General features: G+C 37.6%; 1 protein-coding gene and 1 pseudogene across 1 annotated transcript; one reads left to right on the forward strand and one right to left on the reverse strand.

Moving 5' to 3' along the window:
• Positions 1-8478: 8478 nt before the first annotated feature.
• LOC139972684 (U2 spliceosomal RNA) lies at positions 8479-8555 on the forward strand (annotated as a pseudogene).
• Positions 8556-12041: 3486 nt separating this feature from the next.
• On the reverse strand, positions 12042-17295 carry LOC139970953 (cystatin-1-like). Its single transcript, XM_071977037.1, has 4 exons — positions 17138-17295; positions 16446-16696; positions 15953-16066; positions 12042-13741 (listed from the first exon to the last, which is right to left on the reverse strand). Exons 2-4 carry the CDS (start codon positions 16656-16658, stop codon positions 13658-13660), a joined length of 411 nt encoding a protein of 136 aa, XP_071833138.1. The 5' UTR covers positions 16659-16696; positions 17138-17295; the 3' UTR covers positions 12042-13657.
• Positions 17296-17666: the final 371 nt, after the last annotated feature.

A 17666-nucleotide genomic window follows, 5' to 3' on the forward strand; every position in this document is an offset into this window, starting at 1 on the left:
ATGTATATTGATAATGTAAACATGTATCATACCATTAGTGAACACGTCGTCTCCTTTCCCTGCCGGGTAGGTTTGTTTGATGAAGAAAAAACCGTCTGTTGGTAAATAAGAGGATCGTGAATGTCAATATTAAAGTGGCTGTGAAAACGTAATCTCAGAAAGGTCAAAGGTCAATATGACTAGTTAAAATCTTTATTCGTTTAAGAGACATTGTTTCTGATGTTATTGGTAACTTTACTACAAAATATTTTATGGATAAAGAAAACAATTTAAAATCAGAGGCTTTCCCGAGTGGGGGGTGGCGCTTTTCTCTATAGTCAGTGGGAGGAAGAGAAAAATACCACTCCTCTGGGCTCACTGACGTCCTGAGGCGTAGAACCAGGGGTATGGGGTGAATGGGCCGTTTTTCAGACTCACTCAGAAATTCAAAAGTATTTATAAGCCCAAAACTTGCGTTAGATCGAATTATAGACATAATTTCTAGTCTAAATATACCCCAGAATACATCATTTATTTTGATGTCTGCACATTTTATGCTTATTCGTGAGTCGGCTTAAAAGACCACAGTGCCACACCCCTTCCTATATAAGAACCCTTGATCCGCCTCTGTACATTCTACGGTCATGCCCCTACGTAAATCAGTCTGGGCAAATTTAGCAATTAATCCCCCCCCCCCCCACATCTTTAAAATCCTGTGCACGTCTGCTGATGTAGCTCAAGAAATAGCCATGGTAAACGTGTGTAAAATAATGCTATACGTTAAGTCCAGTCATTGGTGAAACCGTTGTTACAGCATAACGTACTTATTTTAAATAAATGGAATCTTTTGAAGTAAATATACAAACCTGATTGTCGTAGGTCTATCTCCTCAGCCTGGTATTCGTAACTTCCATCTGTAAGGAAAATAAACAATTTGATAATTATTGCAAAGGACAGGCTGTTACCCCGAGTTGCGCCATACATATGAAATCAAAAGGCGAAAATAAAGACGCATGGGTATACTTCTCATAGATAAATGTAAGAAAATACTTCCAAGTATGATTGTATATAATTTTCTTATATACTCATATCTCGACGCTCGATAACATACTTCGTAGGGAATTTTAATATTTCGATCGAACGACTTAAGAAATCCAATTTTCGTGGATGTGTCTGTCAATATTTGTTACAATCATTGTTTTGTGTAATATTGATAAAATTGTTATGAATGGCTATACTATACATATCGCTCAATTGAGATGAGTAAATTATTACCATTCGTAGTCGTCTCCAACAAACTGTGGCTGTAGTAAGTATCATCTATGAACAAGAAAATACAAAATAATTTTAATTGTCTTCAATCGGACTATTACGGAGAACAAAGGAAACATGTGAGATATTTATACAATATTTAAATTGTCAGGACTTGGCATTTAGAAAGTTTCTGCCTGCCCCTCCCCTAGAAAGGCATTGCCCCCCTCGAAACTATACAATGAATGACTACAGGATTGCATTAGCATTTTTTTCTCGCTTTATAGATGAATCCTTTAAATGGTAATAGAGATACAAACTCCTACAGAATAGTACCGTTGACGTACATTTGCATAATCGATTCATAATTACCTGTGCGGGTCGATTGGTTTGATGACGTCACGACACTGGATGAAACTCCATCTATATATAAGACAAGGATATGGTATTAGAAGGGCACTTCTAAAAGCAAATGACCAAAGCAACACCAACAACGTATAATATAGCCTACTGTGATATCCCCTTGACCATGATGGGATATATATATATTTATGAATATTTAGAGATTCACGATCCTCGGAGTAACAGCATTTTTCGATCTTTATTAATTATGATATGAATATTTACTGTAATATATCACTCAATGACTGAATCAATATTAGTTCTGATAAAAATCACTCACCAGTTGAGATTCGCTGATCTTGATATTCTGTAGTTGTGACGTCATCATCTGGAAGTAAATACAAAAAGGTTTAGAAGTAATTATTATATTTTGATACCTGCAAGCCTCGGGACACAATCTTTAATACAAAATGTTTGTTACTTCAAGTGATTTACATTTTTTTCATTGACTGTACTTGATACAGTAGTTACATAACAATATAAAATCATATAGAAACAAGAGTGTGAAAGGTTAATTGTTTTTCTTGACATTTGAAGCAAAATAAGACTATATTTTCGTCAATATTAGTTAACATAAAGATAGCTTAGACATTAAGGTTTACGGTCTTTACTAAACCATACCTGATACAGTTTCCTCCGAGCCACTCTGAGTTTGAGTCTGACATGATGTCCCGTCTGAGGGTAAAAAGATTTAAATCTAGTTCACTACAAAACTGCAATTTGTAAAACCTCTTTATTGTCATCCGGTTCATGTGTTCGTATATTTACCCTTTACAGGAAAACTGTTTATAGTATATATAGTGCATATATTTTCGGTCAGTGTAGCAAATTTAGTCCCAAACTATGGTAATATAACAACATAAAGAACAAAGAAAGATCAAATAAGTTCAATATACGAGTTTCGAAGTCAAACTCGATTATTTATCTTTTGAAGTATTTTAAGAAGAGCAGATCGCGTTATGTTAAAATTCATTTCATTCATATTTTAAATAAATAAATCCAACTCACCACTAATACTGGTCTGCAAACTGAATTGTTTGTTTGTTGTTGTTTGCTTTCCAGCTAAAACAAGAAACCTTCGGTTTGAGTTGTTATCTTATTCGCCTTCAGTTGGTATGAAGACACTCCATCTGTCAGAGAAAGGAAAGAAGAATCCATTAATATCGCTGAAACAATATACTTACAGTGTTGATGACTTTAAGGCTATATGTCTACTTGTTGTAATTAGTCAAGGAGTCGTAATAGCTCCATGAATTAATCCTTCTCACATCACTGTTTATCCCTTCTATACCTCCAGATGTTACAGTATATATTGAGCATAAGGTAGCCCCCCCCCCCCTCCTCCCCAAATGGATCTCCAAAGAGATGGAAACACCTTTACAAGGACATGTGACACAATATGACGGTACTTACCAGTCCAATAGTACATGTATTTGGTAGCTGTCTTGGTACCGGTTGGATCTGAAAGAAATATGAAGAAGCAGTTTGAAGTAAGAATTTAAAATTATTGGTTAGAATTTAACACAAAAATCAATCAAAACTCCTTGATGTAAACAAACAATCTATTTTTCTCACCTGTTAGAGTTTCCTCGGTGATTTGGATCTGATCAGGGCCTACAAAGAGTGACAAATTATGTTATATTTGAAAGACTTTTATTACATAAATCTACGGTTTATTACCTTGAGTAAAAATTATAGAAAGAAATGAAAGATTACTATTTAAATTTTTCAAATCAATTGAGTATTAACTTTTCTTGCGCACACTTTTTACAATTTCACTCAATACTCACCAGTTGAGCTTTTGAAGGTATACTGGTAAAAAGCCACGGTGTGACCTGAAAAGCGAAAAAAATATGACCTTTCTCGTCAAAATGTGATAATTACAAGTAACTATTTGACACGGGACTGCAGAGACTTCCCCAAGTGACCGACCCCCACGGCCCACCCCCTCCCATGTGTTGAAAAGGAAGATATACCTAAATGCTATAATATAATGTAACTATATATTATAGCCTACCGACTACAGTGAGTGTTACTTTACCTTCACATCTCGTTGTTGTGGTCTGTTGAGTGTGTTGGCCCTGAATATCTGCAGCGTGAATAAAATTGGCTAAAGTTTTTATAAACTTAAAAAAAACATTTGTTTTGACAATGATAGTTTGTATTTCTTCCCTTTTTCAAAAGTCACGAAAATTATGAAATACTGAGTGGAAATAAAATATGTATCTTACCAGACCAGGTAGAGGTAGTATCATCTTGTTTATGCACCTCGAAGCCAGCAGAGGTCTTGTACTGCTCGACTACAAAAAAAACACATTCAAGAACATGTTTTGAGGCTTATTTTAGAGCTTAATCAGATAATAAAGTGTCGCTAATAATCTGTAAGGGGTAAGGGATGGGGGGGGGGGGGGTAACGTCGCTACTCCTCTTATATCAGAAGGAACTTTTTTCCTCGATATGTCACTAAATAAGACTCGTTTTTGAGGGTCATAGGTTTAATTCTATTAAATGAAAGTATATGTGAAATCACATTAAGAGTTTAGTTGTTGCACCTACTAAGACCACTTCACTCTTAATACATGCAAGTAATTTTAGTCACTGTGAAAGTGCTTCAACATTCAGTCGGAAGGGAAGTGGAGAGGGGAAAGGGAGTGATGGAAAGAGAAGAAGAGCATGTCAGTAAAATGAGTGGAGAGCAGGTAAGGTAGGGTAAGAAAGGGCGTTGGATGAGGGGGTTGGGGTATAGAGAAGGTCTGCATCTAATACAAAGACCCAGTAGTTAATTAGAATTCTATCAAATTTAGTAAAAACAATACCACATTCAATGAGATCTTGCTTTAAAACAATCAAACTCACTTCGAGGTAAAGAAATGATCCCAAAGTCACAGGAATTTGGAATAAAATAGATTCTCTCAGGATCTGAAAGTATAAAGATTAAAATAAGTTTGATTGGCCGAACACGGATAGCATGTTTCATGAATAGTCTGATCTGTCTTACATTCGATAATACTGATATATGTAAGCGTAACTTACCGTTCTTGTGATCGAGAGGAACACTTGAAGAAAGTCTGTGAAGGAGACACACTGGAGACCAAAAAATAATAATAACTAAACTTAAGATAGATGAAAAGAAAACTAAATCTATCATTCCTTCTTCAAAACAGCCTGTTTTGTGATCAAATAGTTAAAGAATGATCATGTGTATTTATTTCAATACAAGATCTCAAGTTTATAACTCACCTTCAAGGTTTGCCAGCCCAAAGTCAGGGTAGAGTTTTAGCTGGTCTTGAAGCGTGAGATCAAGATAGCCTTAGTATAGGAAAAGAGAATGTTAATAATAACATGGTTTAGACTTTAATGTCTTTTTCGGTTTTTAACGAAACGTATAAAGTTTGAATATTCAGTATCCATCAAGATAGCCTCTAATTCGGAACAGAGAAGGTAATTAGTATTATTGTTTATATTAATGTTTGACTTATATAAGTATGTCATCTTTCCCTTTAATGAACAATATAGTATGGATATTCATGAAGTATTAAAACGAATGAAGAATTGGTAAGCTTACTGTTAAGAAGATCTTCACGCATGCGCAGAGTTTGCTCTACAATAAAACAAAGAATATATGATAGAGACATTATCTTACAAGTTATGTAATTAGCCATTTTGATGTTCAACAAACGAACACACACACCAGCACGCACATACAAGAGAGCAAGTGAGGAAAGCGTTAATTAAACACCAAAACAAACAGAATTATGAAGAGAAACGAGACACTCAAAAGACGACGATGGTTGTTTATGGATAGGCTCGGGTCTTTTAAATTAGAGGGCAGTAGGAATTAACAGCGAATTGTCATAGAACTTCATGGAAAAGTGTAATTATACAGTTCAGTTCAGTTTGGAACTGTTTCAAAATTGAAGAATGAATGAAATACCTGATGGAAAGCAAAGGAGCGAAGAAATATTTTCTTCGGTCACGGGAAATTCCCAATTGAAGGGTTTCCGTTGTAGATCTATGTAGAAATAATACAGTTTAATGATAACAAGAAGCCTGTTTAAAATGCACTAGCTTCACTTAGAGACAGAATAAAGATCTTAAATCAATAATTTCAATATATTACGTGGGGGAGGGGGTTGGGGGGGTAGTGCTATATGAGTGTACGGTCGTTGTATCTTTCCCTTAATTACTCACCGGGGTAAGAAAAAGTATAAAAAGAATCACACGTGGAGAAAAATGCTTAACTATAACCCGATTCTCAAAGCTCGGTTCCCCTCCAAGCCCTGACCTAGTTAAGCTATACTGTACGCTCTTATACCACCACTCCCCATTCTCCTTTCCCCTTCCAGTACAACATCTTTACTTAAGGCACTTGCTAAGATATTACATTTTATTCATCTTTTATATGGATCTATTAATGACGTGATATAAATGCTCGCCCATAAATGGATGACATAATTTGACTTTGACCTACACCTTACCTTGAAACGGAGGACGGTACCCGTAACATCCTTCTGGGAGGATGTATTGAGCTGAGGATAAACGAAAAATTATCTGACTTACTATAAAGAATGAATTCAGTTTCTTGTAATGACTTGCCTTATATTAGTATATGAAATCAGAAACATTGTATGAAGAGATCTGATATAAATCTTGTTAGGCGACACTATGGACGTGGTGTGTGCTTGGCTAGCTTTTTATTTTGGTTAGTATGAAAAGAAGAAACAATGTTGACTGAGATCAGTAATTTTTCATGATCAAACCTTTTCTTTTTATGAAAAAAAAGGTTAATGTTTTCAATAAACCTTTGACAAAAATAAACCATTACAACCTATGAAATTGTAATTCATACAAGAATTAAACAATTAAAATTACAGCAGACAACCTCTCAGAATTCTACCAAATGCTAACTATATCGCAATTGAGTGGGCTTAATATGAATGTTTACACCGAAACCATGCACCTCGTTGTAAGTGAATTCGGGACTAACTTCTCTACCATCGTATAGATTTAAACTATGGCTTGATATTGATCACGTAATATAAATTTGAACGTGATATATCATATTAAATGAAAATGATTGAATGAATAGTAATATTCGACAATCCTGTAATATAAGAAGGAGAAGCTTACGTCATTTTTACTGTTGCCATTAAGTCATAAAGTTAATAAGTGCACTGTGGCCTACGTAATTCCCTATACGTTCTTATCGGGTGCAAGTGGTCTCCCGTATAGCAGCTTCGTAAAACGACAAATACTGATTATGTTCAAATAACACTTTATGCGCTTTATTATGACGCTTTATTTGGGCTTACTGTCCCATCAAGTTAGTATCATTTCTCGATACGAATATTCCAGATGACTCAAGGAGGCTTTACAGTAGAATACTTTGTATCCCTTGGTACATAGTTCCATGTAAAATGATGATTAAAAGCTAAACAAATAAGTATGTAAATATTGGTTATAACTTACCTCGTCCATATGCCAGGAATTTGGTGAACTTCCTAGCCATGTAAGAGGAAGCATAGTAGCTTGTCGGTGAAAATGTAAAGAACATCTTGAGAAATCGCACAATAGACTTATCTTCAACGAAGAGCATTTGCAATATAAATATTACATTATTATGCCTCGTGATGTTTATCTTCGTTATGTTTGTCATTTTCTGTGTGACGTAATATATACTTAAACGCCGCGCGCAGTGATCACGCAGTGCCCTCCACGAAGTACGCTTCTAGGTCTACAAAGTCCTTCGCCGCTATGCTAAATCATTGAAGGTTATATGCCGAAGACAGCTTTGCGTCCAACCCGCACGTCGCGCCTCTACGAGATACGCTCAACCACGTACACGGAAGACATACGTATCGCTATCTTTACGCGCAACTCTGCGTCTTACACCGCACTACTGAAGAGAATTTCTAGGAGTGACGTATACCTTTGACACTATAGAAACGCATTTTACAGAACACGCGGAATTTCATCCAGTGTGGGTTAATATACGCAAATTGAAACCCATGCATAAATAATGTGTGTAGACCTGATCGGAGGGAGGGGGTGGGGTGCGGGGTGAGGTGAGGTGGGGACTTTGGTATAAATTGCTACCGGCTCGTTGGGTGCTTTGGACGAAATTGCATTACCTTTAGTGACCAAGAGGCACCTCAACCTGGCGCATTCGTTCCGAGCAAAGTTGGTCACTTTCCGAGGGCGCTAGAGCGTATCGAGAGAAGCATCTCAATTACTGACACGACCAACACACCAAATGATAGCTGATGGATTGGACTAGCATATGGCATTCGCAAATCTACCCACAATAGCACATTGTGGCAGTAGCCATATACATTTGAACTAGGATAAAGTTTAGCACAGTACTCTCCAAACTCTCTTTGCTAAATCTTCCTTATTCTCCAAAATATATCTCAAATGCCTTCATTTCCCTTCTATCCACCTGGCGTTTGCACTATCAGTATAATTATTTCAGACTCTTCAACATTGAAACATAAAAAATAATCATTGTAACTGAAAATATGAAAAGAAACTTGCAATACACCAAGTCAGTAGGCGTGGTGTACGCCTACAGCAGTGGTCATGTCAGGACACCAGACTGTTAGATACAACCAATTTGATCAGTAGTTTAGACAGCTTTTCTTTCTTTCTTTTTGGTTTTTGTTTCAAATAGCAGGCTCCATTTTATAACATCACTGTACTATTCAGTTGCTTCATCCTGCTCATCATGGCATGAAACGCAGCGTGAAATTATACCCGCTGTAGTAAATTGACTTGACCGACAGGGTGTCGGTAGGAGAGAGTGTTGGGTGTGATCATGAAATCATTTCAAGAGGCAATCATTTCAAGATCGCTTCTCGGCCTTTTGGCTAAGATCATGTGTAGTATCTGTTCCCTTTCGAGGGGAATGGTGATGCACACCTGACGATGATCACACAGTCACAGTCCCGATGCAAGGGGACTGGGGTTAGAAGCGGATCAGTCGTTCAGTAGTTTGGTTTTCGTGCCCAGGTTCTTTCCTGGGCGACTTTTTCTTAAAAAGTATATAAGAGGCAGATGATAAACTTAGGTCTTCTTGAACGTTACGTTCATTCAGTGGACGTCGCTGAAGTTTTTGTGTGTCATTCTTTATTATGCGCTTTGCATCAATGGCGCATTTTCTCCTTTCCACTTTCCTAACCACTCCAAATAATAGCAGTACTCCGCACTACCCCCTCATATATACAAGCTGTGGTAATCGAAACGTCAATTAAATGCAAAAACTAGAACTGCATTTGCCTGCAAATACGCAGTATTGTAATGCAAGTGGAGTGCTTGCAGTAATTAGGAAGAACTTTTCGGCTGCTCATGGTGTTAATTTTTGGGCGGACAACACACCAGGGAGTACAGTCTTGTAGGTACCTACAAATTGAGGGCGCTTGTGAGCGGCTCAGAATATGTTGGCTACGCAGCTAGCCTCTGAAACTGCAAATGTACATAGACCATATGAAACTGTGTTTCAACGTTCAGTCATGTAGGTATCGTTCACTTGGCCAGTGTTTCCAATATTGAAAGTGCTACAATAATAACAAAGACAATTTCGGACGAGATTTTTCTTTGCCCAAGCTTACTACCAGATCCAATATTTCTACTTTAGTGTATTTATAAATGGTTACTGTAATAAGACGTAACTGTAAGTAGTCAACCTCTAAGTACAAGCTACTTTAAATGGCATGCATTTTCTTGAACTCGAAGGAACTGAAGTGATTCGACGTGTTCGGTTAGGTTATTCTGCTTGTCTTTCTTGTTTATCCATTCACATAAAGATGTATTGTTTGTGTTTTGTGCTAAAATGTAAATCACAAGTGATGAGATCAATACAGGCGCGGATCCAGGGGGGTCCAGGGGGTCCGGACCCCCCCTGCTCTTGGCCAAAAAAAAGAGAAAAAAAAAGAGAAAAAAAGAGAGAGAAAAAAGAGAGAAAAAAAAGAGAGAGAAAAAATAATTAAATTAAACGCCAATTTTAAACATGTAGGACGTCAGAAGGGCGGTTATCCTCACAAGTCAGCCAGGTGTGTTTTTTTTCTTCCGTCAAATGAACTATAGTGTGCACGCGTGCTACACGTGCAAAAAATGCCTAAAAATCTCAATTTTCAGACCGAAAAGTTTCAAAATTGAGGTGATGTTCGAATTGTTTTGGGCGGTGAGGTGGCAGAGCGGTAGGCTGCATAGCAGCGACGTAGCCAGGAATTTGAAAGGGGGGAGCACTTTTTGCGATTGATATGGATTTTCAAAGTTGTAGGCACGACTATCTGAGCGGAGCGCCACCATCGGTTGGCGCGGAGCGTACAAGAAAATTTTTGGTTTTACAAACCCCCCCCCCCCCAGATGGCCGGAAACGGCCCTTCCCTAGTGTTCATTCTGGTTCCCTGGCCTCTTGCTAACTTGAGACACCTCATTCAATATCACTTTTAAACCCAAAAAACAAACGAGTTAAAATAGTACGTAATGCAATAATACATAATGTATTAAAATTAGCAAGTTACACAAGGGCGGCGGAAGCACTTTTAATCTGGGGGGGGGGTCACCGACGTCAAAGGGCACTTTGCAGAAATTCGATTGGACTGATGCAGCCTGATATTTAGTACCCTTTATAAATCTTACTGTATTATCTTATTTGCGTATACACATCACTCCATCAACGCCCCCCCCCCCCCCCCCCCGTCTTAGCAGTCTTACTTTTCAACTTCTGATACTTGTAGATACAAAGATAGGCAGGAAATGTCTTTGATACAACCATAGCCAGTATTTGTCTTTGATACAACTGTAGCTGGTAAATGTTTATCGAAAAGGCTGTTTGGGAACTTGGCACGCCGATCGTGACAACAACAGGCAACAAAGTGCTGCAGCTCTATACATATAAAGTCTGTTAATCAACGATAGGCTTATTTGACTGTGGAATGTTCTCAACTGAAATTTTATCTGCGTAAACGGGTTCTTAAGTAGATGTTAAAAAACTGACAAGATCGTATCCTAGTCTTTTCCGGCGGGTAGAGTATTGAATGAAACGGCACGCGATATGAATGACAGCCTAGATGACAGAAGAATAGGTCACCTAATTTAGCCATAATCTTGCTACGTTCATTTCAATGGTTTTTCCTGTCTAGACTCTTAAACTCGTCCAGCAAGCTTATGGATTTGAATTATGGGTGTTTTAATAGAAAAAAATAACTTGGCCAAAAAAAGTGTAGGCCCGGGCCTACAGTGCTACATACTGGCTACGCCCCTGATAGTTCTAAATTAGGATTAGATCTCTTACTGAAATATCGCTGACCTAATAAGGTGACCAAGAGTACAAGTTTTATGTAGAAAAAGGGCACATTTTTAACCTGAGGAAAAGTGGGGGCACTTGCCCCCTGTGCCCCCCGGTTCCGCCGCTCTTGAAGGTACATGTACAGAGTAGTCTTACTTTTCAACTTCTGATACTTGTAGATACAAAGATAGTCCAGAAATGTCTTTGATACAACTGTAGCTATTAAATGTTTAAGTTAGCTTAATAAGAGAAGGCGAGAGCTATCCGACGATTGCCATCTGATGCAAATTTCAACACAGGGCAAGGAACGTCTCACAGCTCTTGTTCACATGAACACGTATTATAACACTCCTATCGACACTGACGAAGTGGTCCGAAAGTTCATTGAGAAACATCCACGGCGTTTGTTCTCTCCAATCTACCATGAATAGATCATCAATAAAACTAGCTAACTCGTACTGATGCAAATACATTTCGAGTGAGTTTTTGTAGGTGCTTTGAATGGCTAAATTGAAGGGGGTTCCCTGTTGTACTTAAATATCCAAGAATTTCACAATGGATAGAGGGAAACCCACTCCCCTTAGACCCTAGGATCACTGGAGGCCAACCCCTCACCCTTCCAGAATCCTGGATCCGGCCCTGCATCAAACAGTGGTGACGGAACGGGAGGGGGATTGGTGGCTAAAGGCATTATGATTTTTGTATCATCTCAACTCATCTGATATGTATTACCATATTTCATAGATTGTTTTTTTCTCATCAATTGAGAAATTGCAGACATGAGATCCATATTTTCAGGCTAGGTACATGCAGCTTAGAATACTCGTGAAGTGCAGTTTCCGGCCATCTGGAGGGGTTTGTAAAGCCAAAAAATTTCTGGTACGCTCCGCGCCAACCCATGGTGGCGCTCCGCTTAGTCTTTCGATCAGGCGCGGCTGGACCAGTCAGACCCCCCCCCCTGTCAAAAAATCCTGCATCCGCCCCTGCGATATTACATGTGTTCACCCTGCAGCCTTTCAAAGCTTGGTTGTGTTACATGCAACACACTGACTTGAAAGTTGTAACCCTACTGCAAATTAGTTTATTCCAGAAGAAGAACGAAAGTTAAAATAAGAAAAACTGACATTGTCTCGCATTTATTTCATTTTTTCCTCTTGGATCATGCAAAGCATTTGAAAGACAACATTTTTAAATCTAATATGGAAGATAATATGCCAATACTGGCTACGATAAACTACAGATGTACTTGTGTATCAATTTAATTCTCACATATCTTAATGCACATAAGAGATAATAATTGCTATACTTTATTTACTGACTTTTAATTTAGATAGAAGATTAAAAACTAGACCTTGTTTTATTATGAAATATAAGTCTCATGCTGACAAACACCATGGCAGACACATACACAATCTAATACAGTCAAAAGAAGTTTTTATCAATTTTTTGTTGTAAACATCTACAACAAGAGCCTAACCGGCACCATTGTACCTTGCTTAGTGGAAGAGTAGAGTGTTGTGTATTTCATCACCCTATATCATAATATTTATGCCTACATGTACCAGTTATTAACCAACTGTATTCCAAGTTTGGATACAATCTGATTTAGGGTTGTGTTATTGCAATTTTAAAATTTTGGCTACTCCCCAGAAATTTAGCCCGATAAAATCTTGGTCCCAAAAATATTAAACCCAAAATGCATCATGAAATAAAATTGGGCCCACTGATGGTCACAAAAACTTTAAGCCTACAAGGACCAGCTATTAACAAACAACTGTATACCAAGTTTGGCTACAATCCGACTGACATTTGCAGAGTTATTGCAATGTAAAGAAACTGTGAGCCCAAATGGTCCCAAAAATATTGGGCCACACAAATTCGGGCCCAAAGAATATGTCCCAAAATGCATTTAAGATGGAAACAAAATTTGGGCACACCCAGCCCAAATATGGGCCCGAAATTGTTTTGGGTCCAGATGGTCAAAATAAACATAAGGCCTGTACCAGATATTAGCCAACAACAGTATACAAATCCAACTTCAGGTTGCAGAGTTATTGCAATATAAATGTTTTAACATTTGACTTCATAACCTCATTAATTAATAAGCATAAAGGATAGGGCACACCTCCTCACTTATAATACATAAAGTAAGTCAAATATCCATCTTTCTGTTGTTGACGTATCACAGACCCTGAGCAAGTGTCACAACAGACACACACCCACACATATGCCGACCTGACTGCATAGGTTCATTGGCTTCCAGCAAGGAACCACGAAGTGTAAAACCTTTGAATTTTCCTGCTGTTTGCTGGTCACGTCATCCAGCTATTGAATTGCAACATATACTACACCTCATTATCAGTTAAAACAGTAAAACTGGCATTAACAAAAATTGCACATGATAATGCTTTAAGTATTTATTAGAGCCTTTGTTTTATTTTACATTTATTTCATGTCAGGACAAACTAGTAGTTTGCATTTATTTCCATGGGATCCAACTGCTTCTGATTGTAACATCATTTTAGGTCCTTTGTTACTGCCACTTGTAAACAAATATATTTTTATTACATTTCTATTGAATCTATCTGCTTCTCTCTACCACTCCACCAACTTAGAGCATTACTTTACTATAAATACATACATGTACATGTTCAAATTAATACTATTTTGTGGGCCTTTGTAGATCTAAATCTATTATTGCAAGGAGGATGGTACACCATACAGGTAATTTCTTGTTTACACATCACTGCAGTGAGAAGATGTCAGTTTAATCGAATTCAACCACAACCTTTCCCAGACGACAACTTCACAGATCTGTTTCTGTTGAGACACAAAAAAGAAAGTCATGACAAACGGAATATCATCAAGCATGTCGGTTCATAAATTTGGATGAAAGATTTTTCAGACTTTGAAACCTGTTGACCACATTTGACATTTGACCCCTATCAATTTTGATAGGATTCTTACACTCACCAACCTGGATCTACATACTAAGTATGAAGTTCAAGGAAGATGTACTACTTGAGTTATCATGTTTACACGGATTTCAGTTTTACCTCTGGTGACCTAGTATCACCTTTGATCCCAAGCAAAAACGATAGCAATATCAAATGACTACAGTGCATGTACATACAACTGATACAAGTGTAAAGTTCTTCCAACTTTAGAATATTGAGTAATCATTTTTTACAAGGTTTTCACACTTTGACCTCTAGTGACCTAGTACAACCTATCATCCCTGCCAAAAAAAAATAGCAGCGAAGAACTCAATATGTGCATCTATACACAAAGTTTGAACTTCATCCAACTTATGAATATTGAGTTATCGTGTTTACTAGCCAAAGTGTCAGATACACACACACTCGCACATGGCACCACGACCGCAATGATTCTGTTAGCTTTCAGCATTGGAGTAAAAAAGCAGCAGTCATCTGTAAAACTTTGCCAGGCTTACGGTGCAACATAAATCACCATTACAACCTTCATTTAAATCAACACAAATTGCCATAAATAGAGGTTGACCTGTATGACAAGAGAGCAGAGAGGTATAGAGTTTGGTCTGGCAGTGCAATGGAAATAAGAAAAAGAGACAGAGTGTAGATGGAAAAGAACCCATTTAACTCAGACACAGTTTACATTAATATTGTACATCTGCCCTTGGAGTATCTTGTACCAGCAACACTGAACAACATAAACTGCAATGCACAAATCAATGACGAGTGAAGCTTAAACTTACATGCAGGCAGGTAAGACACGCACCACAACAAACTAGCTTTCATTTAATACAGAAAGGGGAAAGCAACTCTGTCTCTCAAGTGAGATAAATGTTCAGCAGTATGAAACCAATCTTACAACTTATTACAAGGCCAACTGAAAGCTTGACATCAAGTGTATATACTTAGTGGCTAGAATTTATACTCCAAGTTAAAGACATATTTACGACAAAGAAGACAGTTTTCAGTTGAGTTAATACCAATGTTAGCCTATGAAAGATATGATTTGTAGCACTTGAATGCCATCGGTGCAAGATTTCACTTGAGTGTCACTAGTTTATATGCAGTGCCTGCTCAAGATCTCATTTCCCCATTCCAATAAATTTCAATTGATCAGTCCGACAGACAAATACAAGGAATCACGGTAGGATTAGAATAAACTGATATTCATACAGTACACATAGTTCTTACTCCTAAGTTGTAACAGAATCATTCACAGAACTAGTTGCTCAGGGAATAATTTATCCGGTATTGCAACACAAAATGCTATGCAAAATGGTCAAATTACTGTACAAGTCCAAAGATGAATAGCTGTATTATTTTACATGTATAGCTGTATAGCTGTTTAGCTGTACAACTATGAGATGTATAGCTGTATTATTTTACACAGGAACACATAGTATTCTTTAAGAAACAACTTTAGAGCCTTCAAAACTGTTATGCACAAAAATTTGAACAGCAAATTATTCCCAATTACTCGTCATCTGTATCTAAGCTCCTTCCACAAAATGTTCACTGTCAGTAGTTTTAATGGCATGAAAGTTCTGTTTCCTTACAAAGTACTTTTTAATGAACAAAATCAGCCATAATATCCTTGTTGCATCCAAGACGGTTACAGCATCCGACTTGGTTTGCAGTGATTTGACAGTTACAGTATTTGAGTGGTCAAGAAACAAGAGTAGGAAAGGGTAGGCATGGATGGGGACGTATCCTATTTGTAGACTAATAAACAAAACACGGCTTCCTTATAAATACAACTGATAGACTAAAGTTATACACATCCAAATGGTGATCTCTCTTTCTTATTTATGCAACAACTGACTTGAACTGTGTCACAATGCATTCTTCAGACAACAATTGCATTGTTAACGTTACATTTGCATTGGTGTTTCTATCCCTTACATCCATTCCACATCTATCTACAAAACAGGAGATGTTTGTTCAAACTTGGGAACCTTCTGACCTTGTAAAACCCTCTCCCTGATAACCATGAAGTTTCCTTTCCTTGTCACATCCAGATAGTTCCACTTCTACTTACCTTGTTTCCCTCCACGAGCTCACAGTCTTTCAGATTTTCTGGAACTGGTCCATTCTTCCGACACTGTGTGACTCCTACCTCAAACTTCACACGGTAATTCTTGCCAGATACTACCTGTGGTTATGAGAACCAGAGATGCAAACCATATTTCACCAACTTCAAAAGATATCTGAATCATAATTTGTTAATATTTGTAATTAATGTAACTAATGTATCATACTGGACAAGTGAAAAATTGCATAGTGTCTTCGAACTGGTGTACAAGAAAATTATGACAAATGCACGGATCTAAATTTCTTCTATTGCTGGTTTATGATCTTAACAACATGATACAACGAGTTGCAACCATGATTGGATTTACCATTTGGTCAGGTTATCAGGTTATGGATTCAACCACATCAGCAAATGTTGCCACAAATATGGCTGCCAAAACATGTGAATGTTGTGATCTTCAAACATCATTTAAGCCCATATTCTTGTATTCACTACTAACCTGAACTGATGCATCAACGATTTTTGTAGACTTCATGTAATAGAGGCTGTTACTGTTCTTGTTCATTTCTGAAACTGCAAATGTGACTGCCCGCTGCACGCCTTCATCAGATGGATCAACAGTCTTGTAACCACCTAGCATACTTGCCATGACTGGGACAGTAGCAACAATGCTCAGTAGACCTACTATGAATACACTCTTCAATTCCATCATAGTATCATTGATGACCTTTTATGCAAACAATCTTTTTCCTGAAAATGTAATAGGCAAGGCAGACAGGGTTTACATTGTAATGCACATTATCAAGCCTCTTGAAAAGTCAATACTTGAGGACAATACTTGTGTCTATGCCTCCAATGAAAATCTCAAGCATAATTCAGAAAACATTTTTCCACAGGACCAATGCTTCCAGAACAACTAAGTATGGGAAATTGTGTATTATTTCGTGATTGTATTCCAGCAGTTGCTTGTCACAGTTAATTTCGGTCTACCAAGACTAGCCTAGCCTTAGGTTACTCTAGTATTACTACGATGACTACCGCAATGGCCTGACACAAGTGAGGCCTGTCCTACACGTTAGCTAACAGAATAACTAAGTAATTATATTACTACTAGATAAGGGCAACAGCCCGAACGTAACTTTGGAAATATGACTGTGAGGAGATATCCTCTTATTAACCGACAGAACTTACGAACTCTCGCCTTCAGTAACTGCGTTCCGTCTTCTACCAGTCTGTACTAGTCAATGTTCTAAACGATTAGGTACCGTACCTTGCACGACATCGATCAGTGATGTTATTTGTGCTAATGATTATCGACACACACTTGTGTAACATGCGTCGTTCATTTGCCATGCATTGGACATGAAAGACTTAATAAAAGTAAACAACATATATATACAAAACAGCAGATCAACTACAACTGATCAATAATACTGGATGAGCGCTTGCGTAACTACGGAAGCGTATGAACGACATGTAAATTGACGCTTTGATGAGACGTAAAACTGGCAAGAACTTGAAAATTGACGTTTTTACGATACTTCCTAAATCTTCAAAATGTCGAAAATCTGACAATTGACGGGTTTTTTTTGCGATTCATCAACTCGTCATATGGACAAAATTATACAAAGTGATCTTTCGATGACATGATGCCAAATCATCAAAATGTTAAAAACGTCAACTTTCCGATTTTTGTCATTTTGAAGAGTTACATCTCGAT

Source organism: Apostichopus japonicus, chromosome 8 (assembly GCF_037975245.1).
Source record: "Apostichopus japonicus isolate 1M-3 chromosome 8, ASM3797524v1, whole genome shotgun sequence".
Taxonomy (NCBI): domain Eukaryota; kingdom Metazoa; phylum Echinodermata; class Holothuroidea; order Aspidochirotida; family Stichopodidae; genus Apostichopus; species Apostichopus japonicus.